The 14,757-nt window shown below is 44.0% G+C and overlaps 3 protein-coding genes across 4 annotated transcripts in view; all 3 read right to left on the bottom strand.

The window, feature by feature from the left end:
* Positions 1–124: 124 nt before the first annotated feature.
* On the bottom strand, positions 125–2,441 carry LOC310850585 (leukotriene B4 receptor 1-like). The gene has a single exon (XM_083752131.1). The coding sequence runs from the start codon at positions 2,427–2,429 to the stop codon at positions 1,452–1,454; it is 978 nt and encodes a 325-aa protein (XP_083608257.1). The 5' UTR covers positions 2,430–2,441; the 3' UTR covers positions 125–1,451.
* A 561-nt stretch (positions 2,442–3,002) lies between these two features.
* LOC310850584 (leukotriene B4 receptor 1-like) lies at positions 3,003–4,912 on the bottom strand. Its single transcript, XM_083752130.1, has one exon. It carries the CDS (start codon positions 4,003–4,005, stop codon positions 3,007–3,009), a length of 999 nt encoding a protein of 332 aa, XP_083608256.1. The 5' UTR covers positions 4,006–4,912; the 3' UTR covers positions 3,003–3,006.
* Positions 4,913–6,332: 1,420 nt separating this feature from the next.
* Positions 6,333–14,757, bottom strand: part of PSKH1 (protein serine kinase H1) — a 32,964-nt gene continuing 24,539 nt past the window's right edge. For both annotated transcript variants that reach the window (XM_083752267.1, XM_083752268.1), the window contains exon 3: positions 6,333–13,384. In XM_083752267.1, coding sequence (XP_083608393.1) covers positions 13,067–13,384 — 318 coding nt within the window. In that variant the 3' untranslated portion in view covers positions 6,333–13,066. The remainder of the gene's footprint in view (positions 13,385–14,757) is intronic.

The following is a 14,757-nucleotide window of genomic DNA, read 5'->3' as shown; positions in this document are numbered from 1 at the left end:
TAGATAGATGATAGATAGATGATGATGATAGATAGATAGATAGATAGAGATAGATAGATAGATAGATAGATAGATAGATAGATAGATAGATAGATAGATAGATAGATGATAGATAGATGATAGATACAAACTGCAAACATTTTAACACCAACCATTTAACTTCTGAATGATAACTTTATCATGCATTAGTTCCCATTCCATCCCCACCCCCTGTTGGGGCATTCAAATTCTTGTTGCAATCAACAATGATAAATTAGCACGATAACCAGAAAATTGATTTTTGCATTTTCACAGTTTGAAAATAAATTTTATAAACTAAAAAAATTATGAATTAACTCAACATAAGTATTGTAAGAGTATTGCTGCTAGCTGTGCCCTTATTCAAAATACTTTAAAAGTTTGGGCTTTAGCAAAGGAATGCTGGGATAGCAGGATAGCCAAAACAGATTCCCACCAGACACAATAATATTTCAAGGTGATATCTCTGGTCAGCAATTTCAGTTCTGCAGCAATTTCTGCAGGTAGAAGGTTGACTTGATTATTGTAAGCACTGGAAAACTTCGGGAAAGAACCTGCCATAAGCATCTTCTATCTTGGGTACCCAAGTAGCCAGCAGAACTAGGGATGGGGGGTAAATTCAATTCATTCATATTTAAAGATGAACCTACCTAATTTGTATTTTTCTTAAAAAATACATGAAGTGAAACAGCCATTTAAATCTGCACTTCTTCCAGTTTTGCAGTGCAGTTCTCCAGCCACGTAATAGGTACAAAAATGCAAGTGCTAGATGAGAATGTGTATATCATTGCTTATATTTGTGAAAATAAAACACCAGTCTGCATTTTTTTTTGTGTGAAAATAGCTTTGCAAAAATGTGTATATCAGGTTACAGTAATATGCATACAAAAATGTAGTTACTAAAAGAAATCCACGCTAAAATGCTGATGAATATTCATGAGGACTTAAAAAAAAACTGATGTGGAAATGTGAAGAACTGAACTTAAGATTGAAAAAATGGGAAAGTGGGAGAAACTGAAATTGATAGATTTGTCCATCCCTAAGAAGGACTGAGTAGAGGTAGCACATCTTAATGCAGCCAGGGCTCATGGTTCTTTCATGGAGAAATTGTGAGGTGTCCTGGTCAGAGCAAAAATGTAAGCAGGTAATAGCCTGGATACAGGTAGGAAAGTTTTTTGGATAGAATAGACGTCAAGAGTTCTCCACATTCCAAAGTTGCTAATGAACCACAGATAAGGTTGTTGCTGCACACAAACACTCTCTGGGTCTCCCTCAGATTGCCAGGTGCCACAACAGCATTGTGTTGGTCTCACATCCATTATTTTACCCCAGCAACCTCTGAGGTTCTTCCTTTGTTTATTAATATACACAGAAAATGCTCGTATCAGAGGAGGAATATTTTAGTCTAAAGTTACCCCCTTACTCCCCTGGAGTTACAGAGCCTGCACTGAAGCAGTACCTTCCCTAGTAAGTTTCTGCTCTGTGTCTTCCTGCATTTTGGCAAATAACTTGGCAAAATTGGTCTCTCTTAATCCCCCACGGAAGCTCCGGGCAGCAAAAGCATAGAGGATGGGGTTCAGGCAGCTGCTTAAAAAGCATACGGACCCATGAAGGTTGTTTAGCGCTTCAGTTGTCTCTAGCAAGGCCTTTGCCTTCTCCGGCTGAGCATATTTCAGCAACAATGCAGAGATTATGACGAGATTTAAGATGTGGTAAGGCAGCCAACACACAAAGAAAGCACCCACCACAGCTGCAACCAGCTTCCCAGTTTTCATTTCCTTGCAGCGTTTCAGTGTCCGAATCCTTCTCATCATGCAGGAGTAGCAGATGGAGAGAATAGAAAACGGGATCACGAAGGCAAACAAGATCTCCAGAACATTGACTGCAAGGCGATGCTCATCCGAGAAATACATGTCATCCGTACACTCTCCAACCTTGTTCTTGGTCGATGCAGATACCAGAGTTGGGCATGCAAAGACACCTGCCAGCAACCAAACTGCCAGCAACATCCTGCACACCACATGTGGCCTCCGCCACATTTGGGAGGCGAACGGAAAGACCACAACAGCAAAGCGGTGTAGGCTCATGAGGGTGATGAAGAAGATGCTGGCATACACAGTTAAGTAGACGAGGTAGATGAGAAGTCTGCACATGACATTTCCAAAGATCCAGCTGTTGAGAAAATAGTAGATCCAGAATGGCGCTGTCAACATGACCATCAAGTCAGCCAAGGCCAAGTTCAAGATGACATTAATGGTGAATGAGCGCTGGGGGAACTTGGTAAGAACCGTCCAGACCACAAGACCATTCCCAGGCATGCCAACCAGGAAGCAAGCCCCGAGGAAGAGGCTTGGAAGCAAGCTGGCCTTCACCCATGACACCTCTGCCACCGTGCTGTTCCCATACATCATTGTAATATTGGGGGTTGCCAATGCAGAGCTCAGCCTTTCCAAATAGGTGTCAGAAAATGAGTGAAACTACAACACCAGTGCAAAAAGGAAATGACTGGGGCTGATGCAGATGATGTAGGTACATTACCACATTTTCTCAAAATGTTGGTAAAAGCCAAACATTGCTTTTGAAGGGGGGCTTCCCCTTTCTGTTCTTGTACTCAAACTAGGACTACTCAACTGGTTTGCAACATATGTTTATGCTAAGTACGGAAGCTCTGTCATTGCAACCTACATGCCCCCGGAATATATTTACCTGGGTACAAGGAGGAAAGTTACTTGGCTAGGATAGACATAAAGAGTTCTCCACATTGGAAAGTAGCTAATGAATCACAGATAAGGTTGTTGCTGCACACAAAAACTATCTGGGACTCCCTCAGATTGCCAGGTGCCACAACAGAATTGCCTTGGTCTCAAAACCATTTATTTTACCCCAGCAACCTCTGAGGTTCTTCCTTTGCTTATTAATATATACAGAAAATGCTCATATCAGAGGAGGAATATTTTAATCCAAAGTTACTCCCTTACTCCCCTGGAGTTACAGAACCTGCATTGAAACAGTAATGTCCTTAGTAGATTTCTCCTCTGTGTCTTCATGCATTTTGGCAAATAACTTGGCAAAATTGGTCTCTCGTAGTCCCCCACGGAAGCTCCGGGCAGCAAAAGCATAGAGGATGGGGTTCAGGCAGCTGCTTAAAAAAGCTACAGACCCATGAAGGTTTGTTAGAGCTTCAGCTGTCTCTAGCAAGGCCTTTGCCTTCTCCGGCTGAGCATATTTCAGCAACAATGCAGAGATTATGACGAGATTTAAGATGTGGTAAGGAAGACAGCACACAAAAAAAGCACCCACCACAGCTGCAACCAGCTTCCCAGTTTTCATTTCCTTGCAGCGTCTCAGTGTCCGAATCCTTCTCATCATGCAGGAATAGCAGATGGAGAGAATAGAAAACGGGATGACGAAGGCAAATAAGGTCTCCAGAATGTTGACCACAAGGCGATGCTCATCTGAGAAATATATTTCATCCGTACACTCTCCAACCTTGTTCAGGCTTGATGCAGATACCAGAGTTGGGCATGCAAAGACACCTGCCAGCAACCAAACTGCCAGCAACATCCTGCACACCACATGTGGCCTCCGCCACATTTGGGAGGTGAACGGAAAGACCACAACAGCAAAGCGGTGCAGGCTCATCAGGGTAATGAAGAAGATGCTGGCATACACAGTTAGGTAGACGAGGTAGAGGAGAAGTCTGCACATGACATTTCCAAAGACCCAGCTGTTGAGAAAATAGTAGATCCAGAATGGCGCTGTCAACATGACCATTAAGTCAGCCAAGGCCAAGTTCAAGATGAGCATAATGGTGAATGAGCGCTGGGGGAACTTAGTAAGAACCGTCCAGACTACAAGACAATTCCCAGGCATGCCAACCAGGAAGCAAGCCCCGAGGAAGAGGCTTGGAAGCAAGCTGGCCTTCACCCATGACACCTCTGCCACCGCGTTGTTCAATTGTGTGTCTGTGATGTTGAGAAGAGCCATCCTGTGCCTCCTGCAGAGCTCAGCCTTTGCAAATAGGTGTCAGAGAATGAGTGCAAGTGCAAAAGGGAAATGACTGAAACTGATGCAGTTTGTACATAAATTACCACATTTTCAAAAATGGTAAGAACCCAACATTTCTTTTGAGGCTTCCTCTTTTCTCTCTCTTTTGCTCAAACTAGGACTTCCCAACTGTTTTGCAATAGACAAATATGGAAAAACTGTTATTCCAAGTCACACGCCAATAGAGAATGCATGCCTATTACACTCAATTGCTAAAGTGTTGAGAAGGAACTACAGTATGCTTTGATGTCCTGGCCGTGGTCACACTGCACTATTACATGCAATGGCTTTTTAGGGTGAAAAGAACTGCCTTGGAGTGACTACCTTAGGTGTAGACCTTCACCTTACATTTAAAGCAGTGATATATCACTTTAGCAGTCATGCCTCTCAGCAAAAACTCCTGGGAACTGTCGTTTGTTAAGGGTACTGACTTGTTAGAAGAACCCTTTCTTTTCACATAACTGCAGTCTTAAAAGTATTTTAATAATCAATCTCTCTTCCCAGTGCTTGCAAACTCTCACCACTTGGACACGTGTGGAGCACGGAACACGACGTTTCTTCAGATAGTTCTATAGCTGAGCCATTAAGCACAGGAATTAAAAATCACACACCTAATTTTGAATGTTGTGTTTCCCATTCATAAAGAGAGAGTTATGAGGAATAGATACTGTTGGAGGCTTTGTGGGTCCTGGTGAGGAAACGTTTTGGTCCAGCACCAGCACCAGCACCTGGTCTAGCAACTAAATTGGGCCTTCTGCTATTATCAGCTCAAGGACACACAGAGAAGTGCAGCTGCCAATAAGCTGCTTAGTGCAGATGAGGAGCCCATATAAAATAAGGAGTACCAGATCTGATGTTCCCTTGGGGCACTAACTGAAATGGCTTTCCTGTGGACAGCTGCTGCCTACCTAGACCTGCTTGGCACTATCTGTGGTGAGTAATGCCAGTGTATCACCAAATCAGGTCTGTGCCACTCGTGGTTTTTGCTTCCTTCCTCTCCTTGGGTAGTGACTGATGGAGAGACAAGTTAAGCAGCTGCAGTCAGGTCACAGTTGAGAGAGAAAGGTATTGCAGCAGAGCCAGTGGAATGGCCCTGCTTCCAAGGGTGCCAACATGAATAAAATGGGGGAGGGGCAGGTGAAGCCCACCCTGCATAAGAGTGGATGGCACTCTTTGTGTTGTTCTTGTAGAATTCAGCAGGCAGGAGAATATGGACAAAGCCAAAGTTAGTTGTCTCTGCTTGCCATTAGCTCTGGCTTCACCTACGGTTGAGTCTTCCTGCCTTCTACTCTATCAGTCTGAATGGGAACCCGGCACCACTTTGCCTAACCTTTCCCTACCTGAGGTTGACTTGTTTCAGTAGCAAGTGGCTCAGCTGCCAATCTACAGCAGGTGGATCTACCCCTGGTGACAGTAAGCTAGTGCCAGCAATACTGGGGCAACCGTATCACCACATCTATGATCTATATGCTGCGGGGACAGGCGCTTCCTCCTGCCAGGTAAAAGTGCTAACTCAAAGAGAGTCAGAGATACTGAGGAAGCACTATGCTGAAAGTGTCTTTCTCCAAAAGCATGTGTTAAGCATTTTTTTTCAGATGAAGCACCCATCCATGTAGCTTAGCTTCTCACACTACACAGCACCTACAAAGATCCCAATTGCCTCCATGTGCAGATACAGAATACAACAGTCTGAACTCTGGTGGCATAGATTCGCATGAAAATGTGATGAGGATACAAGAAATCTTGGATTACAACATCTATTTTCTCAGGCATAACTTCTCACACTTTCAGTTTGTGGCTGTGTGTTGGAACTTTACTGGGGAGTGGTAAGCTCATGTGATTTCTGCTGGATTGAATCACGGTTCCATTTTCAGCAATGAGTTAGGTAGATGCCGCTGGGAAGCTGACCCATTTAATAAATAATAATAGTAATAATAACTCTCCAGTCTTTCATTGTCATTAAAAATATCTTTGAAATACACATCATACAAACCACTTTGCTTCAGTCTCCATCTGGGGGGGGGGGGCATACAGTACTCCATCCTGTGCTCAGCAAGTAATTGATATCCCAAGAGCAAGATATAGAAATATCAAACAGATGCAGATGGAAGAAAAGCAGAAGAAAGATTAGGAACTTTTGCTATCCTGAGAGGGGTCCCTTCATAAAGCATGCCTGAGCATAGGAACCAATATGAAGACATTGACAATGTATTCAATAAAGCAGTCACCACACCACACCCGCCAAATGAAATACACTGATCACTAAGTGAGGATCAACACTTTACTGAATAAACAGAATACTTTTACAAATTTAAAAACAGACTGAATACACAAAATAAATAATTCTATACACTAATTTCAACATTACAGGTTAATTGACATGTATCAAATCACACTCTAAAAAAGTAGAGATTCCATAGTGTAAAAAATAAAAGAGGCACCTAAGGCAAAAATCACAGACATGAATACTTGAGACGAAAAGTAAAATCTCACTGTCCCATTGAGAACAGGGAGAGAGAGATTAGGAACAATCTTTTTTGGCAACTTGAGTGTGATGAGCAGGGGGTGGGGGAGAATGTCTGAAAAGTGAAAGCGAGTTCCTTAAGACCTGCAGTGGAGGACTTCCAAGAAGCACTGCAGGGTCAAAAGTGAACCATTCACAGGACAGGGGAGAAGATAAGGGCAGGTGGAGGCCAAGAGGTGGCGCCCCCCAGTCCAAAGGCCACCAGACTGCAGGCGGCTTGGAAAGTAGCCTGCTACTAGCCAGAGACAGTGTGTCTTACACAGTGCAGTCCTGTGCATGTCTACTCAGAAATAAGTCCCACTGAGTTCAATGGTGCTGACTCCCAGGTAAGTGGCTATAGAACTGCAGCCTTGTTTATTTAAAACAGTGGTTTTCAAAGTGTACTCCAAGAACCCAGAGGTTCTTTGAATACTTATTAGTGAGAAAAATCAGTAGCGGCAAACGAGCTTTCCCAATAGGCAGCTTGCCCATCACTACCAATCTTTCCCAGCAATGCATAGCCAGTAGTAGGTGTGTTGTGTTCTAAGGCATTCTACTTTAGTACAGGTTAAATGGCAACACCCAACAAGGCCTAACCAGCAGCCTACAAGCCCCAGAATCCTCTGCAGTGTGCTGGGGTTCTCTGATGGGCAAGCAGGGAAGGGTTCCTTTGCAGACGAGTTGGGCTAGAATGCACACTGCAAATGGAAAGCTTGAAATCCACAACTTTATAAACAACCTTTCATTACACACTACAGAGGCAGGCAAGCAAAGATGAAGCAGAAGAGAAGAACGAGTGATGGAAAAGCAGAGACAAATAGATTTTTCAACACAGGGGCTGCCCAACCAGAAAGCAGGGCACCTGGTTGTTTCGGATAGCCACCCTCAGTCAATTAATGCACTTCACATTCTTTGCTATGTCTCTGCTAGTGGGGGACAAATGCTACAGCTGAGATCCACAGAACAGTGTCAGGCTAGAAAGTGCCCAGTGGGAGATTTTTTTATTTTATTGCTCCTCCCTTTGAACCGGAGGCCCTTGTGTCATAGCAGACTCCCAAGTTCAAAAACTGTCTGTAGCAGAGCATGGGGGAAAGGGGGAAACAGGAGTACGACAAACAGAAACATGGAAGACTAGTTGATGTGCATTACTAACTGTGCAGTTCTTTGGAGCTTGACTCAGGGCTGCAAGTGAACCCTGGATTTCTGAGGGCAGAGACTGATTGCTTCAGATAAGGCACTGGTTGGCAAATGCAGCATGAAAATTGTATAAGGCATGCAGAACAGGCAACTTTTCAAAAGGTATAGAAAAGCTGCATAGGCAGAATGATGCAACCGAGCCCCCCTCCTTCCTTCCTTCCTCTCTCCACACACACCTTTTTCTAGTGCTCCCCCCAGGCATTTGCTACTGACAGATTTTTCAGAGGACCATCTCAGCTGTCTCATTCATATTTGGATTAAACAACATGGTTGACAAACACATTTCACTCAACTGCAATGAAGACAATCCCATACTTTTGGTGTTAGTGTGTGTCAGAGAAGAATGCAGCCTCAGCCAGGGCATCCCAGGCCACTGCTTGGCCACCAAACCAGAGACTCATGTAATGGCAGGTTCAGCTGTCTGTCTGGTTAGCCAAGGGCCAAAATACACATTATGGCAGCTAAAAAGTGCCATGTTGCCTTCACTATCTCCCTAACATGCCATCACATCAGGGACTTCCCCACCAGACTTCTTTCCTTATAAGGTAGCAATTGGATGAGGACAAGGACAGCTCATGCAGAAGTCTGTGCTTCAGTCACAGTATATTTCAGTAGCAGTGGCATCTGCACTCTAAGAAAGGGACCATATAACTCTTCAACAGATGAATAAAGTAATCAGCACATCAGAAATAAAGACCAAGGGAGCTTCCAGATGGGGGTTCAGAGAAGGAAGAAAGGAGGACATGGAATGGGGGGGGGGGAGAGATATTTATTCCTGCAGATTGTGCTACCTGTAGGAACTCCATTATTATTTCATAAAATTTATAAATCACTCAATTGTAGGGGGAAAAACCTCAAAGTGGCTGCATTACACATGTTGCTGTCTCCCCAACCTGGTATCAGCACAGGGTTGACATATCTTCCTTCTGGCTTACTAGTTTCAGGCATGCTCCATGGCCAGGACCAGTGGGTTTTTTTCTGGGGGAATGTAGGGGTATGCATACCCCTTAAAGATTTTGTGAATCTAACGGGAGAAGAAACTAAAAAAAATAGTTTCTTCTCTAGCACGGTGAATCGTCAGTTCGGTTGCTACCCCCGATGGCGGCCTCATTTCCTGTCATGGTGTTTCCTGAGTCTCAGACAGAATGAGAGTACCCCAAAACATTTTTTTAGGGAAAGAAGCACTGGCTAGGACCCAAAATGACCATGCAATGAATTATCATGCGAACTTTGGGAGGCTCTCCTTTATGACTGAAGACCTCTGTGCTGGCTCAACAAGCTACTCCCCAAAATTCTTGGGGATAGTCTTCAATGCTGTACAAGGAGTGGAGGACACAGGAAAAGTTGAAGAGGGAGGGAACACCATCTGACATGCATGTGGAAATGGTTTTGTAAGTCTAAGGACCTCTTGAAGCCCACTCATGTAGGAGCATACATGAGTCCAGAAAAAGAAAAGTAAAAAACTCCATTTGGAAGCATCCCAATGCACCTCAAAACAGAAGCACCACAACTTAGAAGGACCAAGCCAAAAGGTTCCCTTGGAAGACCCAGCTCTTCCAGATTGTTACAGCTGGCCATCAGAGTTTGCTTAGTAAGGCTATGAGGGCAAGGAAGCCTCTATCCACTGTGAGTGTGGGCTTGGTCCTATATGGAGTGGGGGACTTCAAAGAACTAGGCATTAATGACTGGGGCACTGCCTTTATAGCAACAGAAACTAACTTTCCCAACACTAAGAGAAGAGACATAGCAGATGCTAGCCTGTTCCCTTTCTGATTAAACTACCCCAAGGCCCTTTGTCCCAGCAGAATACACCTCCTTATCCCTGCTGGCTGGTGTTAAGGCACAATTACACTTCAAGGTACTATCCAAAGGGGCAAGGGCAATTTTGGAAACCAGTAGGAGGAAGTCATCATGAAGAATATGCTGATACAGAAGGGGAACTCCTGTACACAGAGTACTTGGAAACCAGTAGGAGGAAGTAATCATGTAGAATCTCCAGGCTCAAAAACGTGAGACTTTTCAAATGGCACAACCCAGTTAGAAGCTGCCTCTTGTCCATGATACCCCTATCCCCATTCCCAGTTATGTCTCTGGGGTGAGTCCTCTCTTATCAACAAAAACGTCACATAATCTGAAGCTGGCATTCTCTGAAGTGACAATCATTGACCTTATTCCATTTCACAGTGGATAGGTGGATTTTGCACCACTAGATCTGAGGTGCTGTATGGGTTGGTTTGTTTTTTACACAGTATTGCTAAGTTCCAATATATTTACAATATTTACTGTTCCAACAGGGAGGGAAGGGGTGGTATAAGATAGAGACCAACGTCAACATCTAGAGACAATTCAGTACCCGAGTGTTGCCATCTTGTTGCTTTTTGTTTTTAAGCAAATGCACACAATGAATCCGGTTCACTGGCATGAACTCTGAGCAGGAGAAGCAAAAGCATGGACTAAGAGTTCTGCAATCCAGGACGGAACAACAGTGAGAGGTCATGTGGTCATTTTCTTTTGACCTACAAACTTAATAATTCCTTAACACAGAGATTTCTCACCACCAGGGCTGTTGAACATAGGCACCTCACATTTGGCAATTTCCCCACCGTGTAACAGAAATAACTGTGGGGGAAAGTGTGAGTGAGTGTAAAGGAATAACCCTCTATAAAATTGGTGTCCTATCAGGAATAGACAACTGGAAATTGAGAGACAAGGCAGAGACCTTTACCTCTACCACCCATGCTGGGGTGTCCTGAAGCAGTCACATACACACCACAAAAGTCAATGGAAAGACCAGTGTGCCACCAGTAGTGGGCAATACTCACTGGTGACACATAAATAGCAGGTACATCTCCAACTGCAAAGTAACCTAAGTGAAACCACTGTATGAGATAAAGCCAAGCATCAATAGGAGCCTGGTTACTGACAGAGAGAGTATGTTGGACCACTAGATGTCACCCTGGGCTGAGAAACTGGTTCTGCATAATGTACCTCTAGAACTACTGCAGGAACACACGGACATGAATCAATCCCACTGTAGTGGATTAAAGCTTCTTAAGCACACAAGCTGTGTGTTACATTACTTTTCCTATGTAATGCTGATGTCTCAACAAGGTGAGGACAAGGCAGACTCACATCCTTACTAATGAGCGATTCAACATCACAGCTACTGCTGCACCATCACTCCCTCCCTCTCTGTCATAGGGAAATGCACACTTGGGAGCACCCAAGGGCTACCCCACTGCAATGGTATCACTCCCAGACACTTCGTACACCTTTACTCTTAACACCTCCACTGAGTCACTGTTCATTGGGACAGGAAGTGCCTTTGTTGACGTCAATAAAATTTAACTGCCCAAAATGATATGGCCACCTGCCTACCATGACTGACGCAATGTCCTTAAGCTGATGTCTGACAATGTATCCTGACACATTAACCAGCACAAGAGAGTTGCTCTTGGAAACAGGATGTGCCACCAGAGGCTGGAAGTAGCTGGTTTCTGTGAAACAGAGCAGCTGATGTGAGGGCACAATGCCAATCATGAACAGGACAGAGAAATATTGATTTAAGGTTGGAAACTCCAATAGCTGTCCTTTTTTCTTGACCTTATCTACTGGGGTGAATGAAAGGGCAGAACAAGACCTGCTCCTATATCCCAAATAAATTTATCCCACCCCCAGGCCATCCTATTATTTCAGGACTCTGGTACCTCATTACATCATTTTGCTGCACTTTTAGATAAAAGTCTAACTGGAGACAGAAAATCCCTACAGAAACACGTTGTCTCTCTGCTCAGACTGGCTACTGACTGGCAATTTGCTGCTGTAATAAGCACCAAGCTTGCTGTCTAATTTTTTTTCATATTACTTAATTCAAGAGGCAGCTCTGGTGTGAGCACCTGATTTGCTCTCTGGCTCTTTATTTGCAGCACACTAAAACCAAGGGAAAGTGGGTTAATCTGGGGGGGGGGGGCATGCAGCGTAGATTATCTTTGGGTCCCTTTAAGCTATGTGATTTTATGATTCTAAGCTGCATTGCCTGCACCCCAGTGTGCCAGCTGTAGAGGCAAGCGCAGCAGTTGTTTGAACCCACTCAAGCCTTTAATGAGAGAAACAGACTTTTGATGTCACCCCTGTGATGAGAGACCCCCCCTGGTGTGTGTACAGGAGGTCAGAAGAGGGAAGAAAGCTGTCTGATGTCTCCTCAGTCACTTGCAATGTTGCAGTACTGAGTCACACATCTGAGCACTGATTGAGTCAGAATGATGACCGGGTTTCCTATAATTCATTCCAGCATTAAGTGGAAAGATACAACAGAGAGCAAGATAAGGCTCCAAAATAGTGGGAGAAAAAGCCATTCCCAGCCAGCAAAATTAGTGTAGTTAAGGTACAACCATTTCTCCAGCCTTCAACACACAGGACAGTGAGAGGAGCAGCACTAATTCTGATTTCCTCCAACAAGTATCAAAGGAGAATGTGGTCCCCATTTCACAGCTGTATGGATGGAAAGCAGCCATTTAAGTGCAAAACCAAGTGAAAACTGAAACTGTGAAACTGCATAGCCCAAGATTCAGAGAGCTGTGCACAGTGTTCCACACATGAACTGGGACTTACAGGCTCCCCTACCCTCTCTCTTGGGTGCAGAAAACCCCCAACTGATGTCACAAAAACTTCTGGGGCAAAAGGCTGCAGCCAGAAGAGGAACTCAGTAATCTCCTTCTGCACCTGTGGATCCATGGGGTTCCATGATCCTGATTTTAACCCACAGCCTAAGTCAGCAATAGCCAATGTGGTGCCTTTCAGTTATTGCTGGACTCCGACTCCCATAAGCCCCAGTCAGCATGGCCAGTCAACAGAGATGACGAGCTGTAGTACAGCAATGTTTGGGTGGTACCATGTTAGCTACCCTGGCCTAAATCATCTCTGTAGCATCCAGACCCTGTAGCAACAGAGGCTTGCTAGATAAAACTTGGGAATCAATAAATAGGAGTAGCAAAGATTCTTGGCTAGGGAAGGACTCTTCTGCGTGGCTCCAGTATTTCAGGCAACTAACTGTAGACTTTTTTTCCAGGGCTGGGCCAAGAAGCAGGATTTTCTAATCCCCTGACCCTACACAGGTGAGATGTGCTCCCAGGGGCAGCAGCATCCCTAAAGCTCCATCTCCCAAGGCAGGAAGATGGACATAGGAAGTTGGGCTTTGAGAGAAGAGGGCTGGAGCTTGGGGCCCCCTCACTTAGTGAACACAGTGCAGAACATGTCCCAATGACAAAGAAAGAACAAGCCAGGCAGCCTCCTGCTGCGTTGTCAGCCATTGTACTGCTGCTGGTAGCGCAAGTTCAGCTCTCGCAGTTCCCGCTCCCGTACCCGCCGGGACTTATTGGATTTAGTGGAGCGGCTGGAGCGGGTGGACTGGGCAGACTTGGTGCTTTGGCAACGAGATGATGCCCTCTTGAGGAGGTTCTGAGATATGGAGCGGTGCAGGTTCTTCATGGAAGAAGAGGCAGCCATGCTGACCACCCAGGGGTGCTTTAAGGCTTGAAGAGCTGTCATCCGGTCACTAGGATCCACTGTGAGCAGACGGTCAATGAAATCCTTAGCAAGATTGGACACGCTGGGCCATGGCTGAAAATTATAAAGAAACGGGGTGGGGAGAGAAGAAAGCATTAATTCTAAGGTTGGTAACAAACAGACCATCCCACATTGGAGCAAGAGTGGCAATGTGCAAGCAGTCTTGTTTTAAATAAGTGTGCATTCCTACCACACTTGCTCTGGCAAGTGGAAGGAACCACATCACTTGCCTCGCCCTTGTTATTCCTTCACCCAGAGCAGTGTAAGAAGCCACAGATGCTGATGTACATTGGCAGGTACATGACTGGAGACTAATGGATTTCAGGGCAGCAGAACCACAGTGGCAGCAAACGTATGATAATGAGCAACCATACTGCTACATCTCTTAATTAAGTTTTGTGTGAAAAGTCAAAAGGCATTTACTAATACTTGGGTTTTCAGTATTTGCACTCTGACAGAACTTCAGAATAGTTCTAAACATGCTAAATCAATAGTTTTAAAAATCAGTTTTGGTGTGTGTGAACACTTTCACATGTATTAAGAAACTTGCTGGATTATCTCCCATATCTCCTGAAATGGGTTTTCACTGTTTTCATTATGCTTTCTTAATTGTTTGTTTTATTGTATATTTTAATTATGGATCTTTTAATGTTATTGTGTATTTTGATTCTGATTTTATAGTTGCAAACCACTTAGAAGCCATTTTGGCATGCAAGCAGCGTATAGATTAAATAACAACAAAAACAACAGTAATAATAATATTATTTGATTCTCCATATAATAAATCCTAGATATTATACAACAATACAGAATATACAGTATTTCCATAGGTTCACAAATTGGAGGATAATTTCCCCTTTGGTGCTGCTTACAGTTATTTATCAGCAAAGCTTTCATTCTCTTTTTGATACAGGATTCAGACAGTATGGAAGCAGGAGGTCTGGGGCACATGTGTGCTTTTAGGCAGATATAAATAAATACACACACATATATACTTTGATGTGCTATTGAAGCCTCTAAAAATAAACTCCTACTAAAAAATTTAAGCAACTCTTGAATAAGGAACTAGGATCCCAAGTAGACAACTGGAAATAAATTACCACCTTCAGCCTCGACAGACGAGTCAGCATTACCAGTCCAGTTAAGTGGAGCTAAACAGAAACAAACTCCCAAACAAGAGGGAATTGGATTTCTTATGCTTTCAATTACTCCCACGCCATCAGAAATGGGGAGTACAGAGCACTAGTAATTAGAAATCTCTTCTGGTCAGCAAACACAAATCGGTTTATTGATCTGTTTATGCTGCTGCAGGTTTCACCTGCTGTACTGTATGTATCTTTGGCTTGATTTAATTAAGCTACCCTCCTGAAGAAAAAAGGAAAAAAGAGTATATCCTGCTGAGGTTATAGCCAAGATAAGTTTACCAG

This window comes from Podarcis gaigeae (assembly GCF_964106915.1).
Source record: "Podarcis gaigeae genome assembly, chromosome: 8".
In the NCBI taxonomy this organism is placed as follows: domain Eukaryota; kingdom Metazoa; phylum Chordata; class Lepidosauria; order Squamata; family Lacertidae; genus Podarcis; species Podarcis gaigeae.
Note: the sequence above shows the minus strand (reverse complement) of the source record. Positions and strands in the feature narration are given on the sequence as shown.

Bases quoted from the DNA above. Each gene is read 5' to 3' on its own strand.
- LOC310850584 (XM_083752130.1), bottom strand. From the start codon at position 4,005: ATGGCTCTTCTCAACATCACAGACACACAATTGAACAACGCGGTGGCA.
- LOC310850585 (XM_083752131.1), bottom strand. From the start codon at position 2,429: ATGATGTATGGGAACAGCACGGTGGCAGAGGTGTCATGGGTGAAGGCC.